Source organism: Vigna radiata, chromosome 4, assembly GCF_000741045.1.
Source record: "Vigna radiata var. radiata cultivar VC1973A chromosome 4, Vradiata_ver6, whole genome shotgun sequence".
Lineage (NCBI taxonomy): Eukaryota > Viridiplantae > Streptophyta > Magnoliopsida > Fabales > Fabaceae > Vigna > Vigna radiata.
Genome location: NC_028354.1, coordinates 2,387,001 through 2,402,542, shown reverse-complemented (window position 1 = coordinate 2,402,542; position 15,542 = coordinate 2,387,001). Strand labels below are relative to the sequence as shown.

Below are 15,542 nucleotides of genomic sequence, written 5' to 3'. Positions count from 1 at the left end.
TATCTGCCTCCAATTTCCAATCTACCCATTCAATTTCATATTGTTAGAATGAATCTGAGATAGATTGAACGCACTGTTTTAGGATTTTAATTTTAAAATTAGTGTTTTGACTTTGAACTATTTGTTATCATTATTAGGGAGGGGACTTTATTCTTTTTTGGATTATTCATTCTAAATTAGAATAGGATAATCTTATCCGAGTTTTGTTATACTCGGTATATGGATATATTCTCAAATTTGACATTTGTGATGCTTTTGATAACTGTAGTGATCTTAATATTTCCTTTATTTGGAGAATATTTAAAACATGAGACGGAGTAGCACTCTAGGATTGTATATCAGGCGACTAACTTTGCCATGAAAAGCACTTCTGGTTCCTGCCCTATATCAGAATCATATATAATGAGTACCGTGTTGATCACTCCACAATTCTATTTGATAAACAAGCATATCAAAGAACCATAAACAATAATAATATTAGTAAAAGATATTTTGAATTATTTTATTCCTGGAAAAGCCATTTCATTACTGATATAATTGAGTTGAAGAAAGTTGAACATAATGCAAATTGAGTTGTCATTTTATACAATTGCCTTCTCTTCAGTTAAATAGGCATGTTATCTCTTGTGGCATTCGTCTACTAATTATCTTCCATGTTTTGCTTACTTACTGATTATTATATCGCTGAAGGAACAGAGGGTTGATCAACAATGTGATAACGAGGACATGTGTCCCTTAATTCTTAATGCATTTGACTTGATAATTCTAACAAATATAGCAGGATGTTACATATACAATTTTTTGGCTTTTACTTGTAGTTTCATGCTTATAAATATATAGTCATGTCAAAGGTCAAGAGTTTCCTAAATCTACAAAATTGGGCAAGTGTGGATATGTATGAGTGCATCCATAAACTGTCAAATTACACTTATGTCATTTACTATTTTATTTTAATATTTTTCTTTTATCATTTCAGGAAGGTGTTGATGCAAATGAGTTCGGGTCTTTTTGGAGTACAAGAGGATTATCTCATGCTAGTCTATTATGAATTTTTAGTGATTATGGATGAAGTTGTAATTACATTTTAGTTGAATTTAGTTTTATGTTATTATAATGGCATTAAGAATATAATGTTTACATTGTAATTGTCAATGAATGTATGTTATTTTAAATCATCAATAAAATTAATTTTGAATTTTTTTTTTTGTATTTTACAATTTTATATATTTTATTTATTACTTTAGCAAGTTGGTGAATTGAATAGCATATAAAAAATACAGGTATTTTCTGTAATTAAATAGTTGAAAATAAAGGAGGTTAAAAACTCCCACAAGATAATAGCCAGTAATAGAGAAGGTTTCTACTCTCTGCAGAAAAACCTCCGCAAATTAAATGTGATACCAGGGGGTGCGAAAAACCTCCGCAAATAAGTTGTGGCGACTCAAACTGCGGCAGTTTGAAAAACCCCTGCAAATCGAAAAAAAAAAACCTCCACTAAATGACATTTTTTTGTAGTGAGGTGACATAGTATGGTTAATGAGGAACAGTGCGTGCAAGGGTACATCAAAAGACAAGTTTATGTCAAATTGAAATGACCCTTCAAGATTGTCAAAACCCTAACAACAATGTCTATAGGATTTAACATCTTAATGGAGAAGAAATCTTGTAAACTTAGAAAGTTAGTCATCTTAAATTTTATTTAAATTAAATTTGTAAATATTCATTCTTCTTTTTCTCAAGTTTTCTTTAATAAAGGTTTTTTGAAAATTTTCTTTTATATACAATGATATTAGGGCAAACTTTCAATTATGATTAAGTAAATTGATAAGAGGTTAGTGACATCCTAAATGGACTGGGGCGGGGCGGAGGGTGAATTTTTTTAATAAAATTGTCTTTAAAACAAAGAATTCTTTTTCATAAACTGATTTTATAACAAAAATTGATTCTTTATAAAAAAACAACGAGAAAGATAAAAAGTGTAGGGGAAGAGAAAGTTGTACTAGTATTTTTATATTGGTTTGGATCAAAAGACCATACATCTAGTTGTCAATCTCTTTAAAGAGGGATTAACTAATCACTAAGAAATAATTAGAACTTACAATCTCAAAGAGTGGAGTAGAGGTTAGAAAGCACCTTTCTTGAAGACACAAGTGATGAACAACTGTTCCTTTGACACACAAAGGATGGACAACTTTTCTTAGCCACAATAGATGCACATAATCACTTAAGACGCACTCAGTGAAAGCTCTTAGTTTACCAACACTAGGTTTTACAAGGCTCTTTTCAAAACACAGAGTTTATCTTTGTAGAACAACACTAAACCTTTGAATAAAAAAGTTGTTTTAAACTAGGTTTAGGTAAAATATATATAGACTCTTATTTTGAAAGTGTAGTTTTATATTGGTTTGGATCAAAAGACCATACATCTAGTTGTCAATCTCTTTAAAGAGGGATTATATCACTAAGAAATAACTAAAACTTACAATCTCAAAGAGTAGAGTAGAGGTTAGAAAGAACCTTTCTTGAAGACACAAGTGATGAACAAAAGTTCCTTTGACACACAAAGGATGGACAACTTTTCTTAGTCACAATAAATGCACATAATCACTTAAGACGCACTCAGTGAAAGCTCTCACTTTACCAACATTGGGTTTTACAAGGCTCTTTCCAAAACACAAAGTTTATCTTTGTAGAACAACACTAAACCTTTGAATAAAAAAGTTGTTTTAAACTAGGTTTAGGTAAAATATATATAGACTCTTATTTTGAAAATTAGGTCAAAAAATTGAAGAGTCTATTTGCAACTGCCGCTGATAATCAATTATCATAAGTGGTAATTGATTATTCAAGAAACTATTATAAAAAATATTTTCTCACTATGATAACTGATTACTAACAATGATAATCAATTATTACAGGAGATTTTCTGAAAATCTAAAATTAAATAGAATAATCAATTATCTCTAATAATAATTAATTATTCTAGAGTTCTTTTGAAATAAAAATCTTTCATGAGTGATCTTATGCAAGTTGTAATGTATCCTTCTAATTTGGGTCTAATACACAACTAAAAGATATTTATTATAAAAGCTTAAAACTAAAGTACAAGTCTTCTAACAACATTTGCATTTTTGAATTCTTGGACTTTCTTTTTATCATTATCAATATATCACGTTCTTCAATTCTTCTCTTTTTGCTAATATTGTATTGATTGTTTGTGCTCAATGTAGTTTGATTCACGATATGTGTATTTTGAATGGTAAATGTGTGAATGTTCTTTTGACTTTAGAGTTACACACTCTTTTGTGTATCATGTTTGTGTGGGGGAAGATGTGGGGAGGATTTACTTTTTTTTCTAGTAAGTGTAATTTTTTAGGACGAAAATTTGTGTTGGGAAGAATGTAAGATCCTAAAAAAATTTAACTTGGTAAAATAGTGAAAATAATGATTAAAGTTTAAATTTTAATTTTTAGAATGAGTAAAATGATCAAATATGTTATATATCTCATTTGGTTTTTATTAGTATTGAAGTTTTAGGATAGGTTATATTTTTTTGAAATGATATGGTTTAGAGGTCAATAGGATAAAAAAAGAAAGAAAAATAATGAATTTTGAAGATTAATGCAGTAACTATCAACATAATAGTAAATTACTAAGTGTTATAGTTGAATTAACAAAATAAGAGGAGTTAAGTTGTGCTACCTTTTTGTGGATAAAAGAAAGTTTGGATTTTTTTATGTGAGAGGAGTGTGCTTGAGTTAGTATGGAAATTAAGTAGTTTTGTAATTTGTTTTTCAAAGTTATTGTGTATAATATTATTGGTTGGTATGAGATCTTTAATTTTATAATTGCAATGAATTTTTTTATACAATTACATATATACGTTGGTATATGTTTCTATCTAAATAAAATTGAAGCTGATGATTTATAAGACGGTGTTAAAAACAATTATTAATATGACGGTGGATGTTGTTTGGTTAAAAATATAAATATATCAAACTTTGGCAATTACAACTTTGTTCTTTTGTTCTACGTAATTGTGGTTATGGGTTTGACATAATATGAGGTACAAAAGTTAAAAGATTCGGTTTGGGCATTTTACTGCGTTATTTTTCTTTTATAATATATAGATATTTTTACAACTGTTTAGTAAAGATGGAGTTTTTTTTTTTTTTTTATCATTTGCGGCTTTAATTATATATATATCTCTAAATAATAAGTGGAGGTTTTTGAAAGGTTATTTTGTTAAAAGTATACTTAAAAAAGAAAAAAAAAATCAACTTGATTTCTAAAATATTAAAAGATTACTTTGTAGGATACGTCTTTTACCGGAAACAAGTTTTTGTGAGTGTTTATAATTTGAAAGTTTATCTTAAAAATAAGGCAGCCTTAATCTTGGATTAGAGTCAACAGTATTCTTAATTAATAAATTGACTTGGAGTGAATTCAATCTAACGAAAAGGTAGCGCATACGCCATCTGTTACTTGATAAAGTCAACAATTATGGTGACAGAGCAAGTTGTTCAACAAAAATAACAGTTACCATTAATAATTGCAAAACATGATTATCTAAATTCATTACACAAAATAATGGTCTATGATTCAAACAAGACAAAATTACGATCGTTGTCACACCTCCAATATATGTCTACCATCTACATTGCAATTACAAAAATATACAAACTTTATTATCATTCAAAATTAAGAAATTTTTCTATACATACACACACTTTTTGATTTAAATAATTGTCAAAATATTTTTAAAATTATAATTATCATCTACACACGACTGTTGTAAGAACTTAAATATAGATTAATTAAGATTAAGATTAATTTTTAAAAATTAAAAAAAAATGTAAGAAAATGGAGGAAAGAAACTAAGAAAAGGCCCACACAGCACATAGCACTGAGAGCAGTCACCACCGAATACCAATAATTGATCATTCTTCTCCTAATCCCTTCTGTATACAAGCTGTCACCCTTTCTTCTCTGTCTCTCTCTCTCTCTCTCTTCGCCAATCCCAAAAACCCATTTCACTGATCTCTTCTTCTGTAAACCAACCAACAAACAATGTTCCCACAACCTTAAAACCTTAACAATCCACGCAGCCAAAACCCTCAACCCAGTTATGCTTTTCTTCCTTCTTCTTCTCGCTCTCGTTTCGCCCACGGCCTCGCTCAGCCGCCACACCAATGCCACCACCATCTACGAGGTCCTCAGCGACTACGGCCTACCCATGGGCCTCTTCCCCAAGGGCGTCAGGGACTTCGGCCTCGCCCATGACGGCAGCTTCTGGGTCCACCTCGACGAGGCCTGCAACGCCAAGTTCGAGAACGAGCTGCATTACGAGCGCAACGTCTCGGGCCACCTCAGCTGTGGCATGATCGACGCCCTCACGGGCCTCCAGGCCCTGGATCTCTTCCTCTGGCTCGAGGTCATGAGCATCCGCGTCGATGTCCCCACCACCGGCCTCATCTACTTCGACGTCGGCACCGTCTACAAGCGCTTCCCTCTCTCGCTCTTCGAAACGCCCCCAGAATGCGTCGCCGTTCGCTCCAAACAACACCACGCACCTCCCCAGGTTCCACTCTCTCTTCTCCTTTTCTCCTGTTTCAATCCTTACCTCACATAGTGAGTCAGTTTTAGAGGATCCAGTTAGACCTAAATCCAAATTCTTACATAGATTGTTATTGGGTTTATTAGGCCATTGACTATTCAGTCATTATCAGGTTTTCCACCAATGTCTAATTTAGAACGTGGAGTTGACTTGGGGATAAACCTGTTTTTTTGTGTGTTTGGAGTGGAGGTTCTAGAAAAATTTCAACTTCAGAAGTGGGAATTGCATTTGTCTGGAATTTTCTCTGAGGATTGTGACGAAGTTGTGGTGGATTAATTGAAAATTGGTTTTTTTTTTGGGGGGGGTTGTTGGAGGGAGGAAGGGATGAAAAGGGAGATGGTGTTATTGTCTGAATTTCCGTTATTATGGTTTAGTTTTGTGGATGTATTGATGCTGTTAATCCTGGGAAGCGTTTCTTTCTGGTGATTAAGTGGGTGCACGTGGAGGATGGAATGATGTGTTGAATGTTTTGATCTTTCATTTGTCTCGTCTTTTTACTATTGGTGGAGTTATGGGTTTGTGGCGATCTTTGGTGTTAGGAGACAAATGTGGTTGATGCGGCTGCAGTGGCTGTTACAGAGAGTCAAAGCATAATGTTGTGGCCATGATTATGCAGACTGGTTTCTGTAACTGCGGTGTGATTTATATTGTAAAATATATATATATATATTTTTTTTTTGATAAAGAAGACAGATATCGACACCAAGCTCATGCCTCATCACATGCAGTGTCACTCGATATGACCCACACTATTGAGCTAGGACCACAAAAACAGAAGAGGATGGGAGGACATTTCCCTGCTGTTTTTTGTTTTTTTTTTTAAAGCTTTGTTTTCGAAACAATTTTCAAGACCGGGTATGTTTTGGATGAGAAATTGTAGTTATGTAACATGGAATTGTTTTTACAGAAACACTTTTTAAATTAAAGAGTGAGAAGAAAATCGATCACGTCCTAAGAACGAGTTGGATGCTGTTTGTTCTTCTGTTAAGAACGAGTTGATTATGATGAAGTTCTTTTATCAGTTAGTCGTATTCTGTGGCATCTCTTTTGTGTTTGTTCTCCTTGTATCCCTATGGTTCATATTGCATGTATATAGTTGCATACAGATTGTGGGCATGCTATGAAAATCTTGATGTTCTATTTTGAGGCATTGGGCTAAAGTCTCTGCGGTTTGGTTTCTCTTTCATATGCAGGGGCATAGTCAATCTGGAAGGCTTGAGTTTAAGCTTGATCAGGGGACCTCTGGAAGAAATGTTTTATAGAGTATGGACCGTGCAGAAAAGGGTGAATGGAGTTTTTCTGTAGCACGATGATCATGGGTTCTCCAATCAGATTGTATGCCTTCGGAGAGTATAAATTAATAGGTCCACTGATTTGGACCTGTTGTGTTATTTGTGTTATCTCTTCATATAGTGCAGAGTTAGTGTTGTAGAAGCAATCCGTATCTTCGTAATTTATTGATTCATGGGTTCTTATAAAGAGGAAAGCAATTGAGATAAATATCCTGAATCCATTTCTCGTTGAGAATATAGCGGTGATGCTAGCATTGTTGATATGGGTTCAGGTGAAAACTTTGCGAAGATTTTGTATCATGTCAAATGTTATTGTATCATAAAAATATAATACCGGGGGTGTTTAGTTGAATCAAATTTATGATATTAATTCAAAACTGATAGATTCTTATAAACTTTTGATATGCAAATTTATGATTAGTATTTGCTTAATATCGCCTTTGTTGATAAAAATTTATCCGTTACTTGTAGATTATGTATGCTACTATCATTGCCCTCTGTCTTGGTGTTATAACTTATAAGCATGAACTATTCAACATGTTTGCCGTCCACACGTAACTCTGTGCAGTGTAATACCATAAATGATTGGATTTTTTTTTAACAATTATTGCAGATGCAAATATAGTACGTTTTGTGTTTATTTGATGTCTGTTTGGTAAGCTTGTGTTACTTCTAGCCTCAAAGGACTTATCTTTTATCTTCATTTTCTCATGGAAAACTTTATTCCAAACAGTGGTTTTGAGTAACATGTATTTTTCTGATGTGGGGGAAGAGGGCTGCATAGGGCTGACATGTTTGAAAAAAATAATAATGATTTCAGGTCTATTATGGTCTTCCTTTATACTGAAACAATGATATAGGACAAGACTATTAGGTAGTGGCATATATACCCTGCAGGTGTATTCATGTTGCTTGCTCCTCTAGTCCTACAATCATGCTATTGTGAACCTTAGATACAGTAGACATTCAGTCAATGCAAATTTTTATAGTCTGTACTCAGTTTGGTGTTGATTATTAATGAAGGTTAATGTTCTTTAACTTGATTCTCTGCTAGTATATGGGGAAGGGGTAATCTACACTGTTGAGGACAATGATTTATTGGTTTTTCCATTTTTGGCAAAGACTAGCTTACTAACTTGTTAGCATTATTGGTAACATGGTGAAAGTCACACAAGGGCTTATTTAGAGTAATATTGACAGCTCTTTCAGCTCTGTCATATGCCGAAATGAATGTGAGGGAATCTCAGTTTTTCTATTCCGGCTGAATTTTGGCTTTGCAACGTGGAGAAAGGGTAAATGGCAAAATTATAATTTAGGAGAGATATAAGAAGAGAAGAACTAAAGGATAATATATATAAGAGAAGGTAATAGAAAGAAAAAAGTACTTATATATAAGGTTGTGCGCAAAATCTGCTAGTTTATCTTCCTAGGGCAGTTTCAACTGTTGGTGCTGAGTTGTATTGTTACAGCTGATGGTCTGAAAATTGCATAAAAAGAGTTACTAACTTGTATAATTGTTGCATATCAGAAAACGAAATCCTCCCCTCTGTGTGTGAATGTGATGAAAAAATTACAACTACACTTTGTAAAAGGATAAAGATGTTCTTACAGTGATTGCTTTGTTTTATGTGGACAGAAAGATGAACACCTTAAGATAATAATATAAAATTTTCAGGGCTGGTGGCCACTACATGTGCCCTAGATTTAGGTGGTAAAAGAGGACCAAAAGGGTAAATTACAAAAAAAACTTTATGTTGTTGGTTGAGTACTATTATGTCACTTTAATGCTACAGCTAGGGTTATTACAGAACTGTTAGTTTAAAGTTGAAATTTAATTTTAATAGCTGTTTTTATGTGATATAAAGATATTAATGTGTTTGGTTTATTAATATAAGATCTCTTATACTTTTCCATATTCTGACGAAAAGATGTTTGAACTTTAGCAATGTTCCATATCTTTTTTGCACGTTCTTTCTTTTGTTTTTTTCACACTTTACGTTTTATTAACAGGACATTTTATCCGACAATTTGGTTATTTGAGTTGAAGTTGAATGAGATTATGCAACACGTGATGCAAAAGTTGGCTAGGTCAAGCCGAATACATTGGAGGAGGTTGACGAAGTTGCATAAAGATGTGTTGGGTCTACATCATTGGAATTATTTCGGTATCCTTTTCCTCCACCAAACTTTTATGATTATGCAAATGCATTCTAGACGATAGGCATGCTTTTTCATCACCAATCTTTGATCATTATGCAAATGCATTCATTCTAGATGTAGATATGTTGAAATCAGAGAGAAAAAAACCTTTTTTTTTTCTTCTTACAATTGATCTACCTTTATTTTATTCTTTTGAAACTCGTTACAATTAGTTTATGCTTTCAACGTAAGATTATGGTGTGTTTAAGAGGATTTGTTATTTTTTAAGGATTTGGAGGTAAAGATTATCAAATTGTCTTTAATTATAGTTGTCAATATCCAATTTCGTCCGGAAAAGTAAATAATCAAAATTAAAGGATAATAATAAATGGTGGGAAAAGGAAAATGATAAAATAATCTTTCATACATCACTTTAGAATGTTTTTGAAATATTAGTTTAATATGATAATAATTTGAATTAATATTATGACAATAATTGTAAGCAATAATTAAAAATATATTGATATAATTTGCTTCTGAAGAGAAAAATATGATTTCTTTTTAAAATGGACAAATTTTCTGTCAATAATTATAATCAATGTCTTAAATATTATTTGATTTATTTTTCTTGCAATCAAGACCNTTTTTTTCCCTATTTTGTCCATTGCCACTAATTCACATTTAAGACAAGATTATCATAAGATTACAATGTGTGTATATAAATACAATCTCTGTGAAAGAGAAAAAAGAACGAAAAAGAAAAAAGAGAGAGAAAAGCACCTAGAGAGATAAATAAAGATTGAAAAAGAGAATATAGAGAAAAATAGGTTCTCAGAGGATTATGTCAACTGCAACCACCACAAAGGAAACACTAGGAAATTCTAGAAGCTAAAAAGGTAAGTCATTTCTATATCATTCCTTTATTCTTTTTATTGTACTTGGATGTTTTTTAAAAAGGGTATGATTTTCATTGCACCAAAATAACGTGTTCTAACAAAATCGTAGAAAGAATGTTTTCTTTCGTTTCTTTTGGTATTGGCTATATCTCTCGCATCACCTGATGTTTTATCATTATTATTATTTTAAAAGAAAATAAATAATAAATCAATAATTTCAAGAATAAAAAATACATTTCTTATCATGTTTTTGTCTATAAATAAATCATAAAATAAAACCTATGATTGTTTTATTTCTTTTTTCCAATCTTTCTTAAAATAAAAAATTACAAAATATTTAAAGCCAAAAGGTCAATTTTGTTAAACTAAACATTTTCACTTTTCGAAAAATGTCAAACAATCCATAATAATTTTTAAACAAACTCACAAACATATTTTTCTAGATAAATAACTACGTGATCCCTGATTGTCCATTAATGGATATACGTAGGACCAAGGTCAATCATTGGAGGGTTCATAAAAGCATGGTCTACGAAAAAGAGATTTTCAGGTTCGGGAATCGCTTACACGTAAGAAAGGTATTAGTATCCTAGCACGTCTGCCCAAAGACAGTACCTTTAATTAAATGTATAAAATTAATATGGTTTTCCAAAATATTTAAATTTTCTCAAAAATAAAAGTAAAATAAAATAAAAGAAATTATTATGAAACAAAAATATTTTTTTATTTTATGAACCCGACATGGATTGACATTGGTCCTACGTATATCCATTAATGGACAATCAGGGATCACGTAGTTTTTTATCTAGAAAAAGGTTTGTGAGTTTGTTTAAAAATTATGGATTGTTTGACATTTTTCAAAAAGTGAAAAAATTTAATTTAACAAAACTGACCTTTTGGTTTTAAATATTTTGTAATTTTTTATTTTAAGAAAGATTGGAAAAAAGAAATAAAACAGTCATAGGCCCGCGCGTACATTTTATTTTATGATTTATTTATAGACAAAAACGTTATAAGAAATATATTTTTTATTCTTGAAATTATTGATTTATTAATTATTTTATTTAAAAATAATAATAATGATAAAACATCAGGTGATGCAAGAGATATAACCAGTACCAAAACAAACAAAAGAAAACATTCTTTCTACGATTTTTTTACAACACGTTATTTTGGTGCAGTGAAAATCGTACCCTTTTTGAAAAACATTCAAGTACAATAAAAGGGAAAAAGGAATGGTATAGAGATGACCTTTTTAGCTTCTAGAATTCCAGTGCTTCCTTGGTGGTGGTTGCAGTTGACACAACCCCTTATGTCTGAGAACCTATTTTTTTCTATATTCTCTTTTTCAATCTTTATTATCTCTCTAGGTGTTTTTCTCTCTCTTTTCTTTTTCGTCCCTCCTTTTTTTCTTTCACAGAGTGCCTATTTATATACATACATTGTAATCTTATGATAATCTTGTCTTAAATGTGAATTAGTCACAATGGACAAGATAGGGAAAATAAAGGTCTTGATTGCAAGAAAAATAATATTCAAGACATTGATTATAATTATTGACAGAAAATTTGTCCATTTTAAAAAGAAATCATATTTTTCTCTTCAGAAGCAAATTATATCAATATATTTTTAATTATTGCTTATAATTATTGTCATAATATTAATTCAAATTATTACCATATTAAACTAATATTTCAAAAACATTTTAAAGTGATGTGTCCTGCATTAAGGAAGATTATTTTATCATTTTCCTTTTCCCACCATTAATTATTATCCTCTTATTCTTTAATTTTGATTATTTACTTTCCCGGACGAAATTGGGTATTGACAATAGTAATATAAAATAATATTTATGAGTTACATATATTTTGTAAATATTATTTGAAATACTAAAATTTAAAATAATAAATAAAGAAGTAATAAAATATATTTTTGTAACACTGATTTTTTTTTAGTATATAATTTAGTGACACTTGGTATTAATTTTTGCTTTTATAGTAAATTTGAATATCTTTTTTATTACCATTATTGTAGTTATGAAATATATTGAATGATTAGAGGTTGGGTTCATTTATATTAAATATTTAAGATAAAACGATTAATAAAGTCAACTTAAAATATGACATTGGATATTATAGTTATGTAGATGATAAGTCATAATATGATTTATCATAATTTATAATGAATCAATTTCATTCATGTATCAGCATCTCCATTATGCGTTAAAGCACTATATGAATAATTTGTTATTTTGAATGTTCGTTAGTCAAAAATTTGCTCTTCGATATATTGACATGAATGAGTTCCACCAATTATGTTGCTTTTGTCAATAAGGAGTGCATTTTGACATTCAATAACTATAAGTTGTCGGTCAACAATGACAAAGATTCTTCTTTTTTGAACATTTGTTATTTCCAATGTGTCACTTATTCTAGAATCCACCTTATTTGAAGACCAGTAAGTTAAAATGACAATAAAAAATATTATGAAGTAATATATATTAAGATATAATTAAAGTTACTAAAATATAATTTGTGAAGAATTAAGTTGACATTGAAATTCACTTTTTCCATGCGTCGATTTATATCCAAAGTTATGTTTGATAAATTATCTCGAATTCGTTTAACACGTCCTTGCATATCTTCATTAATTGCGTTCTATTTTGTAAGTCTTGCACCTTTTTCACGTTTGACTTAGCATTTCAGAATTTAAGTGGATGGGAGGATGTTGAAAATGACCATGTGTGTTTCCTATAACAGGCTCATCATGCCATGTACTTTGTTCTTTTTGTTGTCCTTCATCATCATTAATATAATGGTCATCCTACCATACATCGTTGACCTTAATAATATTAAACTTCTTCAAAGAATTTATGGAAAAATGTTGTCTCAATCCAATAATTGTGTTTTTGTCAAAAAAAAAAAGATTTACTCCAATGTATTGCATAATTTGAGTGATCAATATACCATTTGGAAGAGAGATGTCATTGGCCTTACATTTAAGCATATGCGGCATATGATATGGTGAGGCCATTTAATGAATATGTTATTTTTCAGCACCCATATCATAAAAGTATATTCTTGCATCAATTTTTCAAAATTACCACCACGTGGAGTTAATATATACACCACCAAATAATGAAGAAGTTTGTCATTTATGTTAAGACAACCAACAATTTTCACATGTTGGCCATGCATGTCTTGTCTTACCATAAAAGTCAATGTCGTGTCACAGTTGAAGGAGAGGTCTTTTGGTAAATCTGCAAAGGACGATTTTTGACCCTAGTATTTGACTTGGGGAATAAAAAATCAATCATCTAGTTTTAGTTTAATCAATCATCTATTGGCAGAAATCCTTAGTTTTGAATAGAACACTTTTTAAGATTTGGATAGCATGATGATCCAATGCTACAAAGTCAACTATCTGTTGAAATACTAGTTGATAATGAAAATAAAGACCTAATGTAGCGAATGAATCAAAATTCATAAGTTTTGCTTCCACAATTATTCTTATAGAAAATTCATTTACATAGTGTTTCATCTTATGATAATCACTAAAGAAACGTCATTGATCTAATACATCTTCAACATATGGCTTCTTAGGTACAAGAGTGTCTTTGTCATGGTCGAATTTTTTCTCTTTTGACTTTTACGACTTCTTTGTGATGATGATGACACCATTAAGATTATTCACAATATTACTATACACTTAGTTCGTCTAACTGTTGTCAACCTTGTTTCCCATTCGAGCTTTTTCTATCATCGCATTCAAAAGTCATTCTTCCATCTCTTCAATCCATTTCGTAAATTATCTAGGCCTGACTTTGTGGTAACAATCTTTCCCCTGTTCATGTCAAACCTAATTGAAACAAAATTGATGATATTAAGCATTTCATAGAAACCACGCTTTATCATTACACATAACATAGTCAAATATTAAGTACATCAATCTAAGAATTTTCATAATCTCACCACATTTTTTTGCTAAAACATCCCTAATACTAAAGCAAACCCTATAGTCATATTCATGAACTTGAGTAGTGGTCTTTTCATCCTATTGTTCCATCAACTCCTTGTCAACCTTATCAATTAATGACTCAATATTGTCCGCGTCGCATAGGAAGTTGTGAAGGATGCAACAAGCTAAAACCATGTCTATCATTGTATCCAAAGCATAATGAGGTTCACTTCCACTAGCGATAATAGGGAATCTATTTTTCAAAACATTGAATGTCCTTTCCATGACATTTTTTAACGATGAATGATGATGGTTAAATAGTTTGCGTAGATTTTGTGGCTCCCTTTATATGAACTCTTTAAGGTGATATCTTACATCTCTATATGGAGTCATTACTTTTCTTTTCAGTAGAAATCCAGCATCCCCAAGATAGTACTTTCCTATAATATTGTACATATATGACTTATCAGTGACTTACAACCTACAAATAAAAATTCAAATAACACATTAACCTTCATGTATAACCAACGGATTATCTCGTACAAGAGCATCTTTCAAAAATTCTTGAGTTATACTTCTCATCCAACAAAAACATATGTGAATTTTATATCAAAATCATATGCCACAAACACATTTTGAGTTGGTCAGTCCTTTCTCCCTCGAAACTTGAGAGCATATGATCTTGGGACCCTTGTACATGAGTTCCATCTATGACTCCCAAACAATCTTATTTCATAGAAATCAAAATTGTTAATAAAGGTGGACAACAAACTTGTGTTTTCATAAAATAAGAAAATAAGTATTCACAGTTTTACCTTAAAATATGTGTAAAATCGATTATTGTTTATTAAATTTGGGTGAAGGAGGGTTGATTTAAAAATTCAAACTCTAAACTGAAAAGTGCATTCAAAACATTATGAAAGTGTTTGTTAATAGTTGACCCAGATTGATGGAAGAAAAATGTCACACTTCAATTCTTCACATTATGCCCAATTATGTGTGGATTTAGCAATTTTTCTCCACTGTCAGCCATAATGCATAATTGACTAACCTAGTTGCCCTTAGTTGTTGACATAGGTTAACAAAATGCCTTTGGTCGCACTCGAATAATCTCACAACATCGATTAATATGCATAAAGTAAGATATCAATTGCTCTCTACGACTCTCTTTGTCTGGTACAATTTCCTAATAGCAATTGTTGTGCTTGAATACATATTTAATATATTCAACGCCTGTGCAACAATGCATAACATTGTTATTGCAACTAATGTTTTGCACATTTATAATTTACAGTGTAAGTGTGTTACTATATTGAAGTCCATATCCACAACATCATCAACTATATCTTCAAATCCAAATATGACACATCTAATTCTTTTTCCATCTATATTACCTTAGACAAATATATTATTACATGCAAATAAAGATGAAGCTATATTCATTTACAGTTTAAACATAATTTTTATTTTATTCTTCTAGAAAACAAAAAAATTATTTTGATTTCTTAAAACACTAAAATTTTGTAAACAATAATACTTATACTCAACATCATAATTACATAAATATCTAAAATGAACAACACAATTTCATTAAAAGAATACACAGTACATACACCCATACAATTATTAGTGAATAATACA

At 30.8% G+C, this 15,542-nt stretch overlaps 1 protein-coding gene across 1 annotated transcript; it reads left to right on the top strand.

Annotated features, from left to right (window-relative positions):
• Nucleotides 1-4,948: 4,948 nt before the first annotated feature.
• Nucleotides 4,949-7,288, top strand: LOC106758044. The gene is made up of 2 exons (XM_014640940.2): nt 4,949-5,581; nt 6,811-7,288. The coding sequence occupies exons 1-2, from the start codon at nt 5,129-5,131 to the stop codon at nt 6,877-6,879; spliced, it is 522 nt and encodes a 173-aa protein (XP_014496426.1). The 5' UTR covers nt 4,949-5,128; the 3' UTR covers nt 6,880-7,288.
• Nucleotides 7,289-15,542: the final 8,254 nt, after the last annotated feature.

Excerpts from the sequence above, each read along its gene's own strand:
- LOC106758044 (XM_014640940.2), top strand. The coding sequence starts at position 5,129 with ATGCTTTTCTTCCTTCTTCTTCTCGCTCTCGTTTCGCCCACGGCCTCG. Across the intron at positions 5,582-6,810 it reads AACACCACGCACCTCCCCAG|GGGCATAGTCAATCTGGAAG; the intron begins GTTCCACTCTCT and ends TTTCATATGCAG.